Source organism: Adiantum capillus-veneris, chromosome 23 (genome assembly GCF_014529385.1).
Source record: "Adiantum capillus-veneris isolate H3 chromosome 23, ASM1452938v2, whole genome shotgun sequence".
Classification (NCBI taxonomy): domain Eukaryota; kingdom Viridiplantae; phylum Streptophyta; class Polypodiopsida; order Polypodiales; family Pteridaceae; genus Adiantum; species Adiantum capillus-veneris.
The window spans coordinates 56,294,453-56,309,931 of record NC_140953.1 but is presented as its reverse complement, the minus strand read 5'-3'; the positions used below and the strand labels follow the sequence as shown (position 1 = coordinate 56,309,931).

Here is a 15,479-nt window from a genome sequence, read left to right as displayed (position 1 = left end):
ATATATCAATCATAAGCAATAGAACTTAATTAAAATGTGCTTACATTCTCCATTAACATATCCTTGAACCTAGCAGGAGCCTTTACAGGCCTAGAGAACCTTGTTGTAGGTAATTTCTATTCAAAATTATGTAAAAATAGTTAGCACATTCAATACTCTTTTGAATAGAGTGGCCTACAATAACCATTATTGTCTATTTTTTCATAAACAAATATATGTAAAGCATAAGGTGAAGCCCACACCCCATGTGCCTTGGGACTAGTAAAATGGTTGTTTGTTAGGTCATCAAAGATCTACAAATTAACAAATAAATAAGCACGTAAAAATGTGATACATAGAGATAATAACAAACTTACATCATTTTGCATAAGCTTTGAAATTAAATGAGTGCATAGCATATACCTTTCTCTTTTTAGAGGCATTCTGATTTGTAGAGCCATGCCCATCAAAGGATGCAAAAGTATTTAGCCTAAGAGCTCATAAGATGTGATATCTTTCTCTTAGATTCACCTAATTCTCAAAATCATTCTTAGCTATACTTGTACCTTGTCTCAAATTAAAGAACATACCATCATCTTGTTGATACTTGCAAACTTTGATTCCTTTTCCCTTTGATAAGGATATTCACAAGGCTGTAGCACATAGAGGATCCACAATTTCAAAAAATGGAGTGGTAATGTATCCCATAAAGCATCACAATTCCAAAAGCAATGAAGAAACATTAACGACTCTAAAAAAGAAAAAGGTTCTTCATACCCTCATGTTTGCATTCTCTAACCCCAACACAATTTCATCCTTATAGTCCATTATGACATGGGTGGAAGTAGTTTCATCCAAGTTTGTCTCATGCTACACATTTGCCAAGAAAATATTAGCGATTAGAAGAGCTTATTAGGTATGTTAAAAGATTTTAGATTTAATACTTAATACAAGTAATTTGAAATTCGCCACTCATCACATCACTTGGCTTTTTCACCTTTGCATTTGTGACTTCTTCCACTCCAACAACAACTCTATTGTTCTTTGTTGGCATTACATGGTGCTTTTTCACCTCATCCAATGTGGCTTCTTCCACTTCAAGGATAGTTCCATTGTGTAAAGGGATGCTATAGAAGCTAGTTTGAAGCCCCTTGTCCTAAAAAATGGTAATTACATCAATTCAAAAAACCACCATCAAAGAAAATGGGTCATTCAAACTAAGATTACCATTGAAGGTCTTACCAATGGATTTAAACCTCCCGACCCCATGAGCATGTCATTTTTGGGAGGATTGCGTTCATAGGTGCACATCAAAGTTTCACACATGTAGTCACCATGAGTCTTTGGCCACATCAAAAGAAAACATGTAGAAGTTAGTGTCATGATTAAACCAAGAGTGATGTAGCTAACAATGTTTTTAATGTGGCCCACCTCTTCTTTTGATCCTCGTGTCTCAAGCATGACCATGTCATCCTCCATTTCCATGTCATCGCAATCAAGGTCTATGCAAAGACTTTTTCTAATTTCTCCATTCTATTTTACACCATGTTAATATGACCATTATAAAAAAAACAAAGTAATCCGATGACTAAAAAACATGTTTTGTACTCTAGCCATCCTTATAGTGTTACTATCATGGTAACTAGTCTATTGCCGTGCTATGATGCCACAATCTTCAAGCTTTATACCGAGAGAGAGAGAGAGAGAGAGAGAGAGAGAGAGAGAGAGAGAGAGAGAGAGAGAGAGAGAGAGAGCATACACACAAGATAGCTATGACATTGTGAAAGACAAAAGTGAACAAAAAAAGGTATTCATGTCTACAAATGCACATAATGTGTATCATACCATTATATTAACACTCCCATCCGGTGGCTCTGGAATGTAGTAATCCTCCACAAAAGTCTCCATAAAAGGGTGTTCTCCATCTTCATTTACATGATTATCATTCGATGATAAGCTTGTGGGATTGACATAGGCGGTGTCCTTTGGCTAAACAAGTAAGAACATACCAAAGTGTCAAGTTGGTAAACTAGAAAATAGTATGGGCATGGTAATATTCATAGCATTTATACCTCATGAATGAAAGATTCTTCAAAAGGACATCTCTCACCGCAAGCTTGTGCATCACCATGCTTAATGTTTGAGGAACTCGTGAAGGTCTTTTGTCAACATAACATGAAAGACAAATGACCAAAATCCAACTCACAAACTAGGAAACATTGGAAACACACACACATACAACTCACAGAATTAAAAGAGATTCATAATGTATACCTTGGGAGGATCCTCCAAGTGAAGAGCACTCTTCATGAATTGGAGCATGGAGGTACCCTTGAGTGCTTCCATGGAGCAATCGTGTGAGGGATAGCACCGTTGTCTCCTTGTATCAATAGTAAGTGGGCTAAGCAAAGAAGGACCGCCCCCTAAATTTGCCAATTGAGAATTTTTTTTTGGATTTCTTTGTGCATGTCTCCATTCTAGGACCTTGTTGTACACGTCTTTGGCTCTCCACTCGAGCTTTACATCTTTTGAAAACACTAGACTTTTCAAGTCATGCATGTTTCCCTTAATGAATTCCATCAAATTGTTTGCGGTCAATGGATCTTTTCGCAAATTAATTTGTGTGAATGCATCCTTCCCTAAATCTCCAAAACCTTCCTTGAACCACCCTCTAATTTTGTTCATGCTTTTATTGTAAGAAAAGTTTTGTTTATCCCAACATATTTTTAGAAAATCTTTTCCTATAGGAGGATACTTATTTTTCACCATGGATGGATAAAAAACACGTTCATGCGTTATCGGAACCGCATCGGGATGAAGATGCTTCATCTCATGCAACATGAGTAGGCTATGGTTTCCATTTTCGATTGGACGTTGAATAACGCTTGGAGGCTCTCTCCTAATGATTGATTCATGTGTGCATGAACGAGGATTGTCATTAAGGACATGCTTGCTCCATCCTACAAGCATGTGGCGGTGCGAGAAGCTTGTCATTCCAAGCTCTATCCAGCCTTCCAATGTCATGTACAAGAGCGCTTTGCCATTCATGCCACTTGATGACACTGCTTGAGAGTACTCCCTTGTCGCACAAAACTCCTCGACAAAAGCTACTACTCTCCGATTATCCCACAATGCAATAGTTCCAATGCTTTGATCGGTGCTATACATTTAAAAAAAAATGCAAAGTATAAATTTTTGTTGGCTCTGTCTCTCTCTCTCTATCTCTCTCTACATATTAAAAAAATTGCTTACCTTCCTACACATTTTTTGTCCATCAGAGCCGTCACGTATGATGTGGTTGATCTACTTGGCAAGCCTTTCCTCTTTTCCGTTGTATACTAGTGAGCAGCACTAATGTTGTGGATTGTACGGCATGACCACACGACGCTTTGAGATCGCTATTCGCTAGGAGAGGTATATAGAGCGATCCTAGATTTCAACTTTAAGAGAAAGCAAAGCAAGGGTGCTCCTGTAGTGCAGGGTGTCGTGGCCTTCAAGAGCAAAGTATGCGGGCAGTAGTGCAAGACATGAGAAGCAGCGCTCAAAGAGAGAGAGAGAGAGAGAGTGTGTAGTGTGCGCTCTTGAGAGAGAGAGAGGGAGGGTGCAAGGTAAGTTGTAGCTGTAATATTAGCCTGCTTAATGAAAATCATAACAGAGCTGCCCCAGACTGAGAGACCACGTCAATATCTACACACTAGCTGGGGGCGCTACTACAGGCCACAAAAGAGAGAGAGAGAGAGAGAGAGAGAGGACAGTTTTGGGGGCGAGACTAATTATACGCGCGTCTCCAAGGTCAAGCTCTAGTTAGTGATCACTGATTCTTTTCCGGGTATGAGAGAGAGAGAGAGAGAGAGAGAGAGAGAGAGAGAGAGAGAGAGAGAGAGAGAGAGAGAGAGAGATCCTGCCTCATGAGCCAACTCTGCATGCGAGTCCCAACTTCTGGCCAGTACGTGATGTGAGGTGCCGGCTCTCCTTCATTAATGGCGGTGCTTGGAGAGACAGAGAGCGAGAGAGAGGACGTTTGGGGTCTAGTGATTCCGCAAGGCGGCCCAACTTCCAAGCCAAGGCCTTTGGCCAAGAGAAGGAACTTTCAAGGAAGGCCAGGAACATTAAGGAAGCCGCGCACAGCGCGTAGGTACATAATCATGTTAGGGTCCAGGGATGCTAAGCAGCGCTACAGCGGCCCGTGGAGGCCAGACGACAGACGTGAGTATTTGGCATCGTTCGAGAATCGAACTTCACGTTCTTGCTGGTTGCCATGGTGTTTGTTCGTCGAGCAGGCCCGATATATGGGTGCAACACATATCACGGTGCACTGCCATGCAGTACAGCAGGCGTGTAGTACATGCAGGAATTGATATTGTGCGCACCGGCGGGACCTCCAAATTTTCGAATTGAAAATATTTGAAGTTGACATGTAGCACAGTCCAGTTTTTGGGGAAAATCATTGTTCCAATCATACAAAATTCCTTTATTTTTGCAAGAGGAAATTTTAGAAATTAGGTTATTTTTTGGGTTTTTACACTATTTTTGTCTATTTTGGGGCGGAATTCCTCCTTTTCCCCTTGGCCTCGATTGGCATTTTTAAACGGCACGATATTAAGTTGAGACATTGATAGCACCGTTAATTGGAATCCAACAAGGTTGAGAAACACAATCGCATAAGGCCGAGAGAGAGAGAGAGAGAGAGAGAGAGAGAGAGAGAGAGAGAGAGAGAGAGAGAGAGAGAGAGAGAGAGAGAGAGAGAGAGAGAGAGAGAGAGAGAGAGAGAGAGAGAGAGAGAGAGAGAGAGAGAGAAAGAGAGAGAGAGAGAGAGAGAGAGAGATGAAATGTATGTAACGTGACCAAAGGGCCTAAAAGACCTATGAGATGTACATCATTATGATCATATGATCCATATATTGGCATGAAAATATCTGAAGTTGAAATGTGTAGCACGGTCCAGTTTTCGGGGAAAATTATTGTTCCAATCGTACAAAATTCGTTTCCTTTATTTTCTCAGGAGAAAATTTTAGAAATTAGGTTATTTTTTGGGTTTTTACACTACTTTTGTCTATTTTGGGGCGGAATTCCTCCCTTTCCCCTTGGCCTCGATCGGCATTTTTAAACGGCACAATATTAAGTTGAGACACTGGTAGCACCATTAATTGGAATCCAACAAAATTAAGAAAGACAGTCGCATAAGGCAGAGAGAGAGAGAGAGAGAGAGAGAGAGAGAGAGAGAGAGAGAGAGAGAGAGAGAGAGAGAGAGAGAGAGAGAGAGAGAGAGAGAGAGAGAGAGAGAGAGAGAGAGAGAGAGAGAGATGTATGTAACGTGAGCAAAGGACCTAAAAGACCTATGAGATGTACATCATCATGATCATATGATCCATAAATTGGCAGGCAAAAAACTAAATAAAATACCAAACAACTAAATAGACAATGACATCACACAAAGTCTCTCATAGGCGCCCAATGTCCCGATCTTCAATCATTTTCCTCCTCTGCGAGGAACCTGGTACGGACAGCTCTATGTATCTTGATGATTGCATGAAATCCATTGATGTAACATACGATGTCAATGTAGCTATGTCTATGAGAGTCCCTTGTACGGGTGTCATGGTAGTATATTGTTAGGAAATAAGACGTAGCTAAATAGATAATTGAGTAGATTACTTAATGGAGAGAGACAGATTTATATACACGAGATTATAGAGTAGAGAGAGAGAGAGAGAGAGAGAGAGAGAGAGTACACACGATATACGTGGTTCACCCAATGTGGGCTACGTCCACGGGAAAGCAGCCACTCAATGGCTTTAGTACTTCAAAACAAGAAGTAGTTTACAAAGGGATTATACCCTTAATGGAGCTCCCCCCTTGCTTCACTCTCACCACCGCACACTCACCTTGTTGCATCAACTTCACACTATGAAATGTGTGTAGAAATGACCTCCTTTTATAGGCCAAAAGGGATGCCCTCTCTTATGAGAGACAGCCATGTGTAGCCGCCCTTGAGAAAACAAGTCCTCTTTTGAATTCGGCCACCGGCCATTGACTTCCGACCACCGGCCATCGGCCATTGACTACCGGCCACCGGCCAACCGACCGGTTGTTTTCCGACCACTTTCCGGCCGCCGTTCGGCCATAATATTCCAGCGAAAAAGAATATTACGACGAAAAAAAAAGTCTCGGGGGCCCCGAAGGCCTTCAAAGTTGCCCCTGATTGTTGTCCGTGAAAATTTTGGTTTCCAGTGAGTGATTTTCCTTCAGGCACGATGGCTTCTCCTCATAATAGGGGCCTTACAAATGTGCGATTTTACAACTGAAAATTACAAGGGTAAATAAGGCTCCATACTTAACAATCTCCCACTTGGAGACTGATCTCCAAACCAAACCTGTGACTGCTTTCCATTCTGGCTTCTTATCCTTGAATGCCAATTGAAGATGAGAAAAAGCTCAACTTCTCCTTGTTGACCACCTTTGTAAACATGTCTGCAGGATTTTCACTTGTATGCACCTTTCCTAGCTTTAGTTGTCCCTCTTCCAAAAGGGTGCGTATGAAGTGATATCTCACCTCAATGTGCTTTGTCCTTGAATGAAAGGCTAAGTTCTTCGCAAGATGGATAGCGCTTTGGCTATCACTGTACAAGACACAATTGTCTTGTTTGAATCCAAGCTCTTCTAAGAATCTGTGAAGCCACAGAATTTCTTTGCTTGCCTCTGTCATTGCTACATACTCTGCTTCCGTGGTAGAAAGTGAAACCATTTTTTGCAGCTTTGAAGCCCAGCTTACTGCTGTGCCTCCAACCGTGAACACATAGCCAGTAGTGCTCCTTCGAGTATCTTTGTCACCTGCCATATCTGCATCAGCATACCCTTCTAGAAAAATATCAGTTCCTCCAAAATACAAAGCATTTGTTGTTGTCCCTTTTAGATACCTAAGTATCCACTTCACAGCTTGCCAATGCTCTTTACCTGGGTTGTCCATGAACCTACTCACAACTCCCACTGCATGTGCAATGTTTGGCCTTGTCCAGACCATAGCATACATTAGAGAACCTACCGCTGCAGCATATGGAACTTTAGACATATAGGCTATCTCCTCTTGTGTCTTTGGACACATATCCTTCGTTAGTTTAAAATGACTAGCCAAAGGTGTAGAAACTGGTTTTGCATTTTGCATTGCAAACCTTTCTAGTACCTTCTTGATGTAATCTTCTTGAGATAGCTTTATTGTCTTCTTCGTCCTGTCCCTTGATATTTTCATACCAAGTATCCTCTTTGCAGCACCTAAATCTTTCATTGAAAAAGATTTGGACAGCTCCTCTTTTAGGTCTTTGATGTCCTACATGTTAGCACTTGCAATCAACATGTCATCAACATACAACATTAGGATGATGAATTTCCCATCTCCCAAATTCTCCGTGTAGACGCAGTGATCCGAGTTGCATCTTGTGAATCCATGATCCAACATCCATCGATCAAACTTCAAGTACCATTGTATTGATGCTTGCTTTAAACCATACAAGATCTTCTTTAATCTGCAAACCATTTTCTCCTTACCTTTTACTTCATACCCCTTTGGTTGAAGCATGTAGATTTCCTCCTCTAAGTCACCGAGGGAATGCCGTATTTACATCCATTTGCTCGAGATTTAGATCATGAGCAGCCACAAGGCTTAAGACAAGCCTAATTGAGTTCATTTTTACAACAGGAGAAAATATTTCATTGAAGTCAATACCTTTCTTTTGAGAAAAACCTTTTACCACAAGCCTTGACTTGTACCTTTTTTTCCCACCTTCTTCTACTTTAGCTTGTACACCCATTTGTTTTGAAGTGCCCGCTTACCTTTAGGCAACTCAACCAACTCCCATGTTTGGTTGCGATGTAGTGAGTCCATCTCCACTTGCATGCTCTTCATCCATTCTTCTTTGGATTCATGTTGCATAGCTTCTTCATATGATTCCGGCTCTCCAGAATCTGAGATCAAGAGATGGTTGAAGGAAGGAACAAACCTTTCTGGAGGTCTACTTGCTCTTGTAGATCTTCGGGGAATAGGTTGAGGCTCCTCATTTGGTTGACGTTGTTGCACATTGTCACCGTTTGCAGTCCTTGAGTCTTCACTGTCCTCAAGCTCCATGTACTCATCACCTGTTTCTTTTGTTTGTTTTCTTTCCAAGTAATCTTTGTACATATTTTGTTCGTTAAAAATTACATCCCTACTCCTTAAGATTTTACCATCTTCAGGATTCCATAGGCGATACCCAAAGTCTCCTTCTCCATAGCCAATGAAGAAACACTTTTTGGACTTTGCATCTAGCTTTGATCTTAGGCTTCTATCTATGTGCATGAAAGCCTCACACCCAAACACTTTGAGAAATGCATAATTCACTGGTTTACCTGTCCATGCCTCTTCTGGAACTCCCCCATCCAATGCCGTTGAGGGTGGCCGATTGATTAAGTACACAGACGTACTTACACCTTCCGCCCAAAGCTCAAGCGGTAGGCCTGCATGTAGCTGCATGCTTCGTGCTCGTTCCATGATTGTCCTGTTCATCCTTTTCGAAATCCCATTTTGTTGAGGTGTCCTTGGGGTTGTCCTTTGCCTCCAAATGCCATTGCTAGCACAAAAGCTTTCAAAAGCTTGACTGCAATATTCGCCTCCATTGTCAGATCTGAGGCATTTAACCTTGGTGCCTGTTTCATTCTCCACAAAGGCTTTCCACCTTTGAAAAATGGAAAATACATCGGATTTATTCTTCATGACATAAACCCATGTTTTTCTAGTCGCATCGTCTATGAATGTTACATAGTACAATGAGCCACCAAGTGATGGTGTACTTGCAGGACCCCAAACATCAGAATGAACCAACTCAAGTTTTTATTTTTTCTTTCATTTCCTAATTTTTGAATTTTTACCCTCTTTTGTTTACCATAAACACAATCTTCACAGAACTCTAAGTCCACTTCTTTCAAACCTGGTAGAAGCTTCTTTGTTTGAAGGATTTGAATTCCTTTGGCACTCATATGCCCAAGTGGGTAGTGCCACACCGCACTGTCAACTTCTGTAGTTGCTGCACAAGCTGAAGGTTGCGTGCTAACAGTACACAAGTAAAGTGTACCGACTTTTTCACCCTTGGAAACCACCAAAGATCCCTTTGAGATCTTCCACCGTTTGTTTCCGAATGCAATGTTGTGACCTTCATCGTCCAATTGTCCTGTAGAGATCAAATTTTTGCGAAGAGAAGGAACATGCCTAACATCTTTAAGCTTCCATTCATTTCCGTTAGCAGTTTTGACAGAAACTGTACCTTTGCCAACAATCTCACAAGCTTCATCATCTCCCAAGTATACATACCCAAAATTACCTTTGGTGTAGTCTTGGAAATGTTGCTTGTGTGGTGTCGCATGGAATGAAGCCCCGAAATCTACTATCCAGGAATTAGACACATTGTCTAATGAGAGAATTAGAGCATCTTGCTCTACTTTACCTGCCACATTGGCCTCCGATGTTGGCTTGTTGTCTTGAGACTCTGTCTCCTTCTTCTTCTTGGACCAGCAATCCTTCTTGACGTGGCCCTTCTTGCCGCAGTTCCAACATTCAAGAACTGACTTTGTGCGTGACTTGCTCCGCCTTGAGCCATCACGACCCTTTTGGTTTTTGAACCTCTCCTTAAGCCTTCCTCTTGTTTCCACTGATAGTGCAGCACTTGATGATTCTCCTGTGCTTCTCCTTTTCATTTCCTCGCTTAGGAGAACACCCACAACATCATCAAACTTAAGAGTATTTGTGCCAGAGATAGAATTACTTACAGCCATCACAAGGCTGTCCCAACTATCCGGTAGAGATGAAAGTATAAGGAGAGCTGGCATTTCATCATTGAAATTGATTTTCACTGATCGAGGTTGATTTATGTTTGTGTTAAAGTCATTTAGGTGTTCTGCAACTGAACCATTCTCTGCCATCTCTAGATTGAACAAGCGCTTCATAAGAAATACCTTATTGGATGCCGATGGTTTCTCGTAAAAGTCGTCAAGTGACTTCATCAAGTCCTCCGTGGTCTTCATCTCCGAAACATTGAAGGCCACCGTTGACGCCAAGCTTAACCGGATTGTTCCCAGTGCCTTTCGATCAAGGACAATCCATGCTTCATCTGCCATTGTTGCGGGCTTCTTCCCAAGACCGCCTAGTGGCAAATAGAGGTCCTTTTGGTAGAGATAGTCTTCAATCTGCATCTTCCAATGTTGGTATTTTTTGCCGTTAAACTTCTCAATCTTGAGCTTCCCTTCCTCCGCCATAACTCCCACTCAATTCAAGGAATCCTTTCCTTGAGATAATTTAGCTACAAGCAAACCTTGCTCTGATACCGGTTGTTAGGAAATAAGACGTAGCTAAATAGATAATAGAGTAGATTACTTAATGGAGAGAGACAGATTTATATACACGAGATTATAGAGTAGAGACAGAGAGAGAGAGAGAGAGTACACACGATATACGTGGTTCACCCAATGTGGGCTACGTCCACGGGAAATCAGCCACTCAATGGCTTTAGTACTTCAAAACAAGAAGTAGTTTACAAAGGGATTATACCCTTAATGGAGCTCCCGCCTTGCTTCACTCTCACCACCTCACACTCACCTTGTTGCATCAACTTCACACTATGAAATGTGTGTAGAAATGGCCTCCTTTTATAGGCCAAAAGGGTTGCCCTCTCTTATGAGAGACAGCCATGTGTAGCCGCCCTTGAGAAAACAAGTCCGCTTTTGAATTCGGCCACCGGCCATTGACTTCCAACCATTGGCCACTGGCCATTGACTTCCGACCACCGGCCATCGGCCATTGACTACCCGGCACCGGCCAACCGACCGGTTGTTTTCCGAACACTTTCCGGCCGCCGTCCGGCCATAATATTCCGGCGAAAAAGAATATGCCGGCGAAAAAATACCAACAATGTGTATCCACCCTTGAGAAAACAAGTCCGCTTTTGATTTCGGCCACCGGCCATTGACTTCCAACCACTGGCCACCGGCCATCGGCCATTGACTATCGGCCACCGGCCAACCGACCGGTTGTTTTCCGACCACTTTTCGGCCGCCGTCCGGCCATAATATTCCGACGAAAACTAAATAAAAATACCAAACAACTAAATAGACAATGACATCACACAAAGTCTCTCATAGGCACCCAATGTCCCGATCTTCAATCATTTTCCTCCTCTGCGAGGAACCTGGTACGGACAGCTCTATGTATCTTGATGATTGCGTGAAATCCATTGATGTAACATATGATGTCAATGTAGCTATGTCTATGAGAGTCCCCTATATGGGTTTCATGGTAGTATATTGTTAGGAAATAAGATGTAGCTAAATAGATAATTGAGTAGATTACTTAATAGAGAGAGACAGATTTATATACACGAGATTATAGAGTAGAGAGAGAGAGAGAGAGTACACACGATATACGTGGTTCACCCAATGTGGGCTAGGTCCACGAGAAAGCAGCCACTCAATGGCTTTAGTACTTCAAAACAAGAAGTAGTTTACAAAGGGATTATACCCTTAATGGAGCTCCCCCCTTGCTTCACTCTCACCACCTCACACTCACCTTGTTGCATCAACTTCACACTATGAAATGTGTGTAGAAATGACCTCCTTTTATAGGCCAAAAGGGCTGCCCTCTCTTATGAGAGACAGCCATGTGTAGCCGCCCTTGAGAAAACAAGTCCTCTTTTGAATTCGGCCACCGGCCATTGACTTCCGACCACCGGCCATCGGCCATTGACTACCGGCCACCGGCCAACTGACCGGTTGTTTTTCGACCACTTCCCAACTGCCGTCCGGCGATAATATTCCAGCGAAAAAGAATATTCCGGTGAAAAAAAAGTCTCGGGGGCCCCGGAGGCCTTTAAAGTTGCCCCTGATTCTTGTCCGTGACAATTTTGGTTTCCGGTGAGTGATTTTCCTTCAGGCACGATCGCTTCTCCTCATAATGGGGGCCTAACAAATGTGCGCTTTTACCACTGAAAATTACAAGGGTAAATCAAGCTCCATACTTAACAATCTCCCACTTGGAGACTGATCTCCAAACCAAACCTGTGACTGCTTTCCATTCTGGCTTCTTATCCTTGAATGCCGATTGAAGATGAGAAAAAGCTCAAATTCTCCTTGTTGACCACCTTTGTAAACATGTCTGCAGGATTTTCACTTGTATGCACCTTTCCTAGCTTTAGTTGTCCCTCTTCCAAAAGAGTGCGTATGAAGTGATATCTCACCTCAATGTGCTTTGTCCTTGAATGAAAGGCTGAGTTCTTCGCAAGATGGATAGCGCTTTGGCTATCACTGTACAAGACACAATTGTCTTGTTTGAATCCAAGCTCTTCTAAGAATCTGTGAAGCCACAGAATTTATTTGCTTGCCTCCGTCATTGCTACATACTCTGCTTCCGTGGTAGAAAGTGAAACCACTTTCTGCAGCTTTGAAGCCCAGCTTACTGCTATGCCTCCAACCGTGAACACATAGCCAGTAGTGCTCCTTCGAGTATCTTTGTCACCTGCCATATCTGCATCAGCATACCCTTCTAGAAAAATATTAGTTCCTCCAAAATACAAAGCATTTGTTGTTGTCCCTTTTAGATACCTAAGTATCCACTTCACAGCTTGCCAATGCTCTTTACCTGGGTTGTCCATGAACCTACTCACAACTCCCACTGCATGTGCAATGTCTCGCCTTGTCCAGACCATAGCATACATTAGAGAACCTACCGCTGCAACATATGGAACTTTAGACATATAGGCTATCTCCTCTTGTGTCTTTGGACACATATCCTTCGTTAGTTTAAAATGACTAGCCAAAGGTGTAGAAACTGGTTTTGCATTTTGCATTGCAAACCTTTCTAGTACCTTCTTGATGTAATCTTCTTGAGATAGCTTTATTGTCTTCTTCGTCCTGTCCCTTGATATTTTCATACCAAGTATCCTCTTTGCAGCACCTAAATCTTTCATTGAAAAAGATTTGGACAGCTCCTCTTTTAGGTCTTTGATGTCCTGCATGTTAGCACTTGCAATCCACATGTCATCAACATACAACATTAGGATGATGAATTTCCCATCTCCCAAATTCTCCGTGTAGACGTAGTGATCCGAGTTGCATCTTGTGAATCCATGATCCAACATCCATCGATCAAACTTCAAGTACCATTGTATTGATGCTTGCTTGAAACCATACAATCTCTTCTTTAATCTGCAAACCATTTTCTCCTTACCTTTTACTTCATACCCCTTTGGTTGAAGCATGTAGATTTCCTCCTCTAAGTCACCAAGGGAATGCCGTATTTACATCCATTTGCTCGAGATTTAGATCATGAGCAGCCACAAGGCTTAAGACAAGCCTAATTGAGTTCATTTTTACAACAAGAGAAAATATTTCATTGAAGTCAATACCTTTCTTTTGAGAAAAAACTTTTACCACAAGCCTAGACTTTTACCTTTTCTTCCCACCTTCTTCTTACTTTAGCTTGTACACCCATTTGTTTTGAAGTGCCCGCTTACCTTTAGGCAACTCAACCAACTCCCATGTTTGGTTGCGATGTAGTGAGTCCATCTCCACTTGCATGCTCTTCATCCATTCTTCTTTGGATTCATGTTGCATAGCTTCTTCATATGATTCCGGCTCTCCAGAATCTGAGATCAAGAGATGGTTGAAGGAAGGAACAAACCTTTCTGGAGGTCTACTTGCTCTTGTAGATATTCGGGGAATAGGTTGAGGCTCCTCATTTGGTTGACGTTGTTGCACATTGTCACCGTTTGTAGTCCTTGAGTCTTCACCGTCCTCAAGCTCCATGTACTCATCACCTGTTTCTTTTGTTTGTTTTCTTTCCAAGTAATCTTTGTACATATTTTGTTCGTTAAAAATTACATCCCTACTCCTTAAGATTTTACCATCTTCAGGATTCCATAGGCGATACCCAAAGTCTCCTTCTCCATAGCCAATTAAGAAACACTTTTTGGACTTTGCATATCTAACTTTGATCTTAGGCTTCTGTCTATGTGCGTGAAAGCCTCATACCCAAACACTTTGAGAAATGCATAATTCATCGGTTTACCTGTCAATGCCTCTTTTGGAACTCCCCCATCCAATGCCGTTGAGGGTGACCGATTGATTAAGTACACAGACGTACTTACACCTTCCGCCCAAAGCTCAAGCGGTAGGCCTGCATGTAGCCGCATGCTTCGTGCTCGTTCCATGATTGTCGTGTTCATCCTTTCCGAAATCCCATTTTGTTGAGGTGTCCTTGGGGTTGTCCTTTGCCTCCGAATGCCATTGCTAGCACAAAATCTTTCAAAAGCGTGACTGCAATATTCGCCTCCATTGTCAGATCTGAGGCATTTAACCTTGGTACCTGTTTCATTCTCCACAAAGGCTTTCCACCTTTGAAAAATGGAAAATACATTGGATTTATTCTTCATGACATAAACCCATGTTTTTCTAGTTGCATCGTCTCTGAATGTTACATAGTACAATGAGCCACCAAGTGATGGTGTACTTGCAGGACCCCGGAGGCCTTTAAAGTTGCCCCTGATTCTTGTCCGTGAAAATTTTGGTTTTCGGTGAGTGATTTTCCTTCACGCACGATGGATTCTCCTCATAATGGGGGCCTTACAAATGTGCGCTTTTACCACAGAAAATTACAAGGGTAAATCAAGCTCTATACTTAACATATATCACATGGGAGGGCTATGCATGCATAAGGTAATAAGCGAGAGATAGATTACCTTGTATGAGTTATGTCTAGAATATCTCTCCTACCCTCATATTTTTCCACATCTTGATATTATAGATCCCGCGTCTCTACAAGCACTACTATCTAGGTATTATCACCATGACGTGTTATTTGCACTGCATACATGCATGAGACATGTCTACACTAATCTTGTAGTGCCCTCATATTATCTTTGACTTCTTAGTATTCTTGTTATGATATGATTTGTGGAAATGTCCTTGGTCATTATCATAAGGGGAGCTAGTATATCTGATCCGGAGACGTAGCCTCTCTATAAACAAACAATGGAAGCAGTCTCATATCTCATAATACATTGGGCGTCTACTTTTGTTATGCTCCTCTGGCCTTGGCTTTACGTGGCTGAGATGACAAATCCTCTTAATTATCTCGGGAAAGGATGTGTATCTCACATTTTTTATTTTGTTCGAGTTAGAAATATTTTCCAATTACACAGAGGAAGCATGTACAGTAAGTCAAACACCCTTAGGACATAACATCATGATTGACTATGCAAAGGTAGGCTAATCATAAGCACATATTGGCTATCATGCACAAAATACTGAGATGAGATTCATGATTCAAAGTGACACATCTGCAATAATTCTAGCAGAGTAGCGTGCTTATTTCTGTCGCCTAAATTTATCTTTGTATTTTTATCATGGTAGTATATCTTAAAGATAGTGTGATCCCACATCTCAAGCAATATCATCTAGGGATTAACCTTGAGCTTTTATCGTAAAGG

General features: G+C 41.8%; 1 protein-coding gene across 1 annotated transcript; it reads right to left on the bottom strand.

The window, feature by feature from the left end:
• Positions 1 to 2,045: 2,045 nt before the first annotated feature.
• On the bottom strand, positions 2,046 to 2,949 carry LOC147427816 (uncharacterized). The gene is made up of 3 exons (XM_086497185.1): positions 2,779 to 2,949; positions 2,254 to 2,466; positions 2,046 to 2,138 (listed from the first exon to the last, which is right to left on the bottom strand). Exons 1-3 carry the CDS (start codon positions 2,947 to 2,949, stop codon positions 2,046 to 2,048), a joined length of 477 nt encoding a protein of 158 aa, XP_086353311.1.
• Positions 2,950 to 15,479: the final 12,530 nt, after the last annotated feature.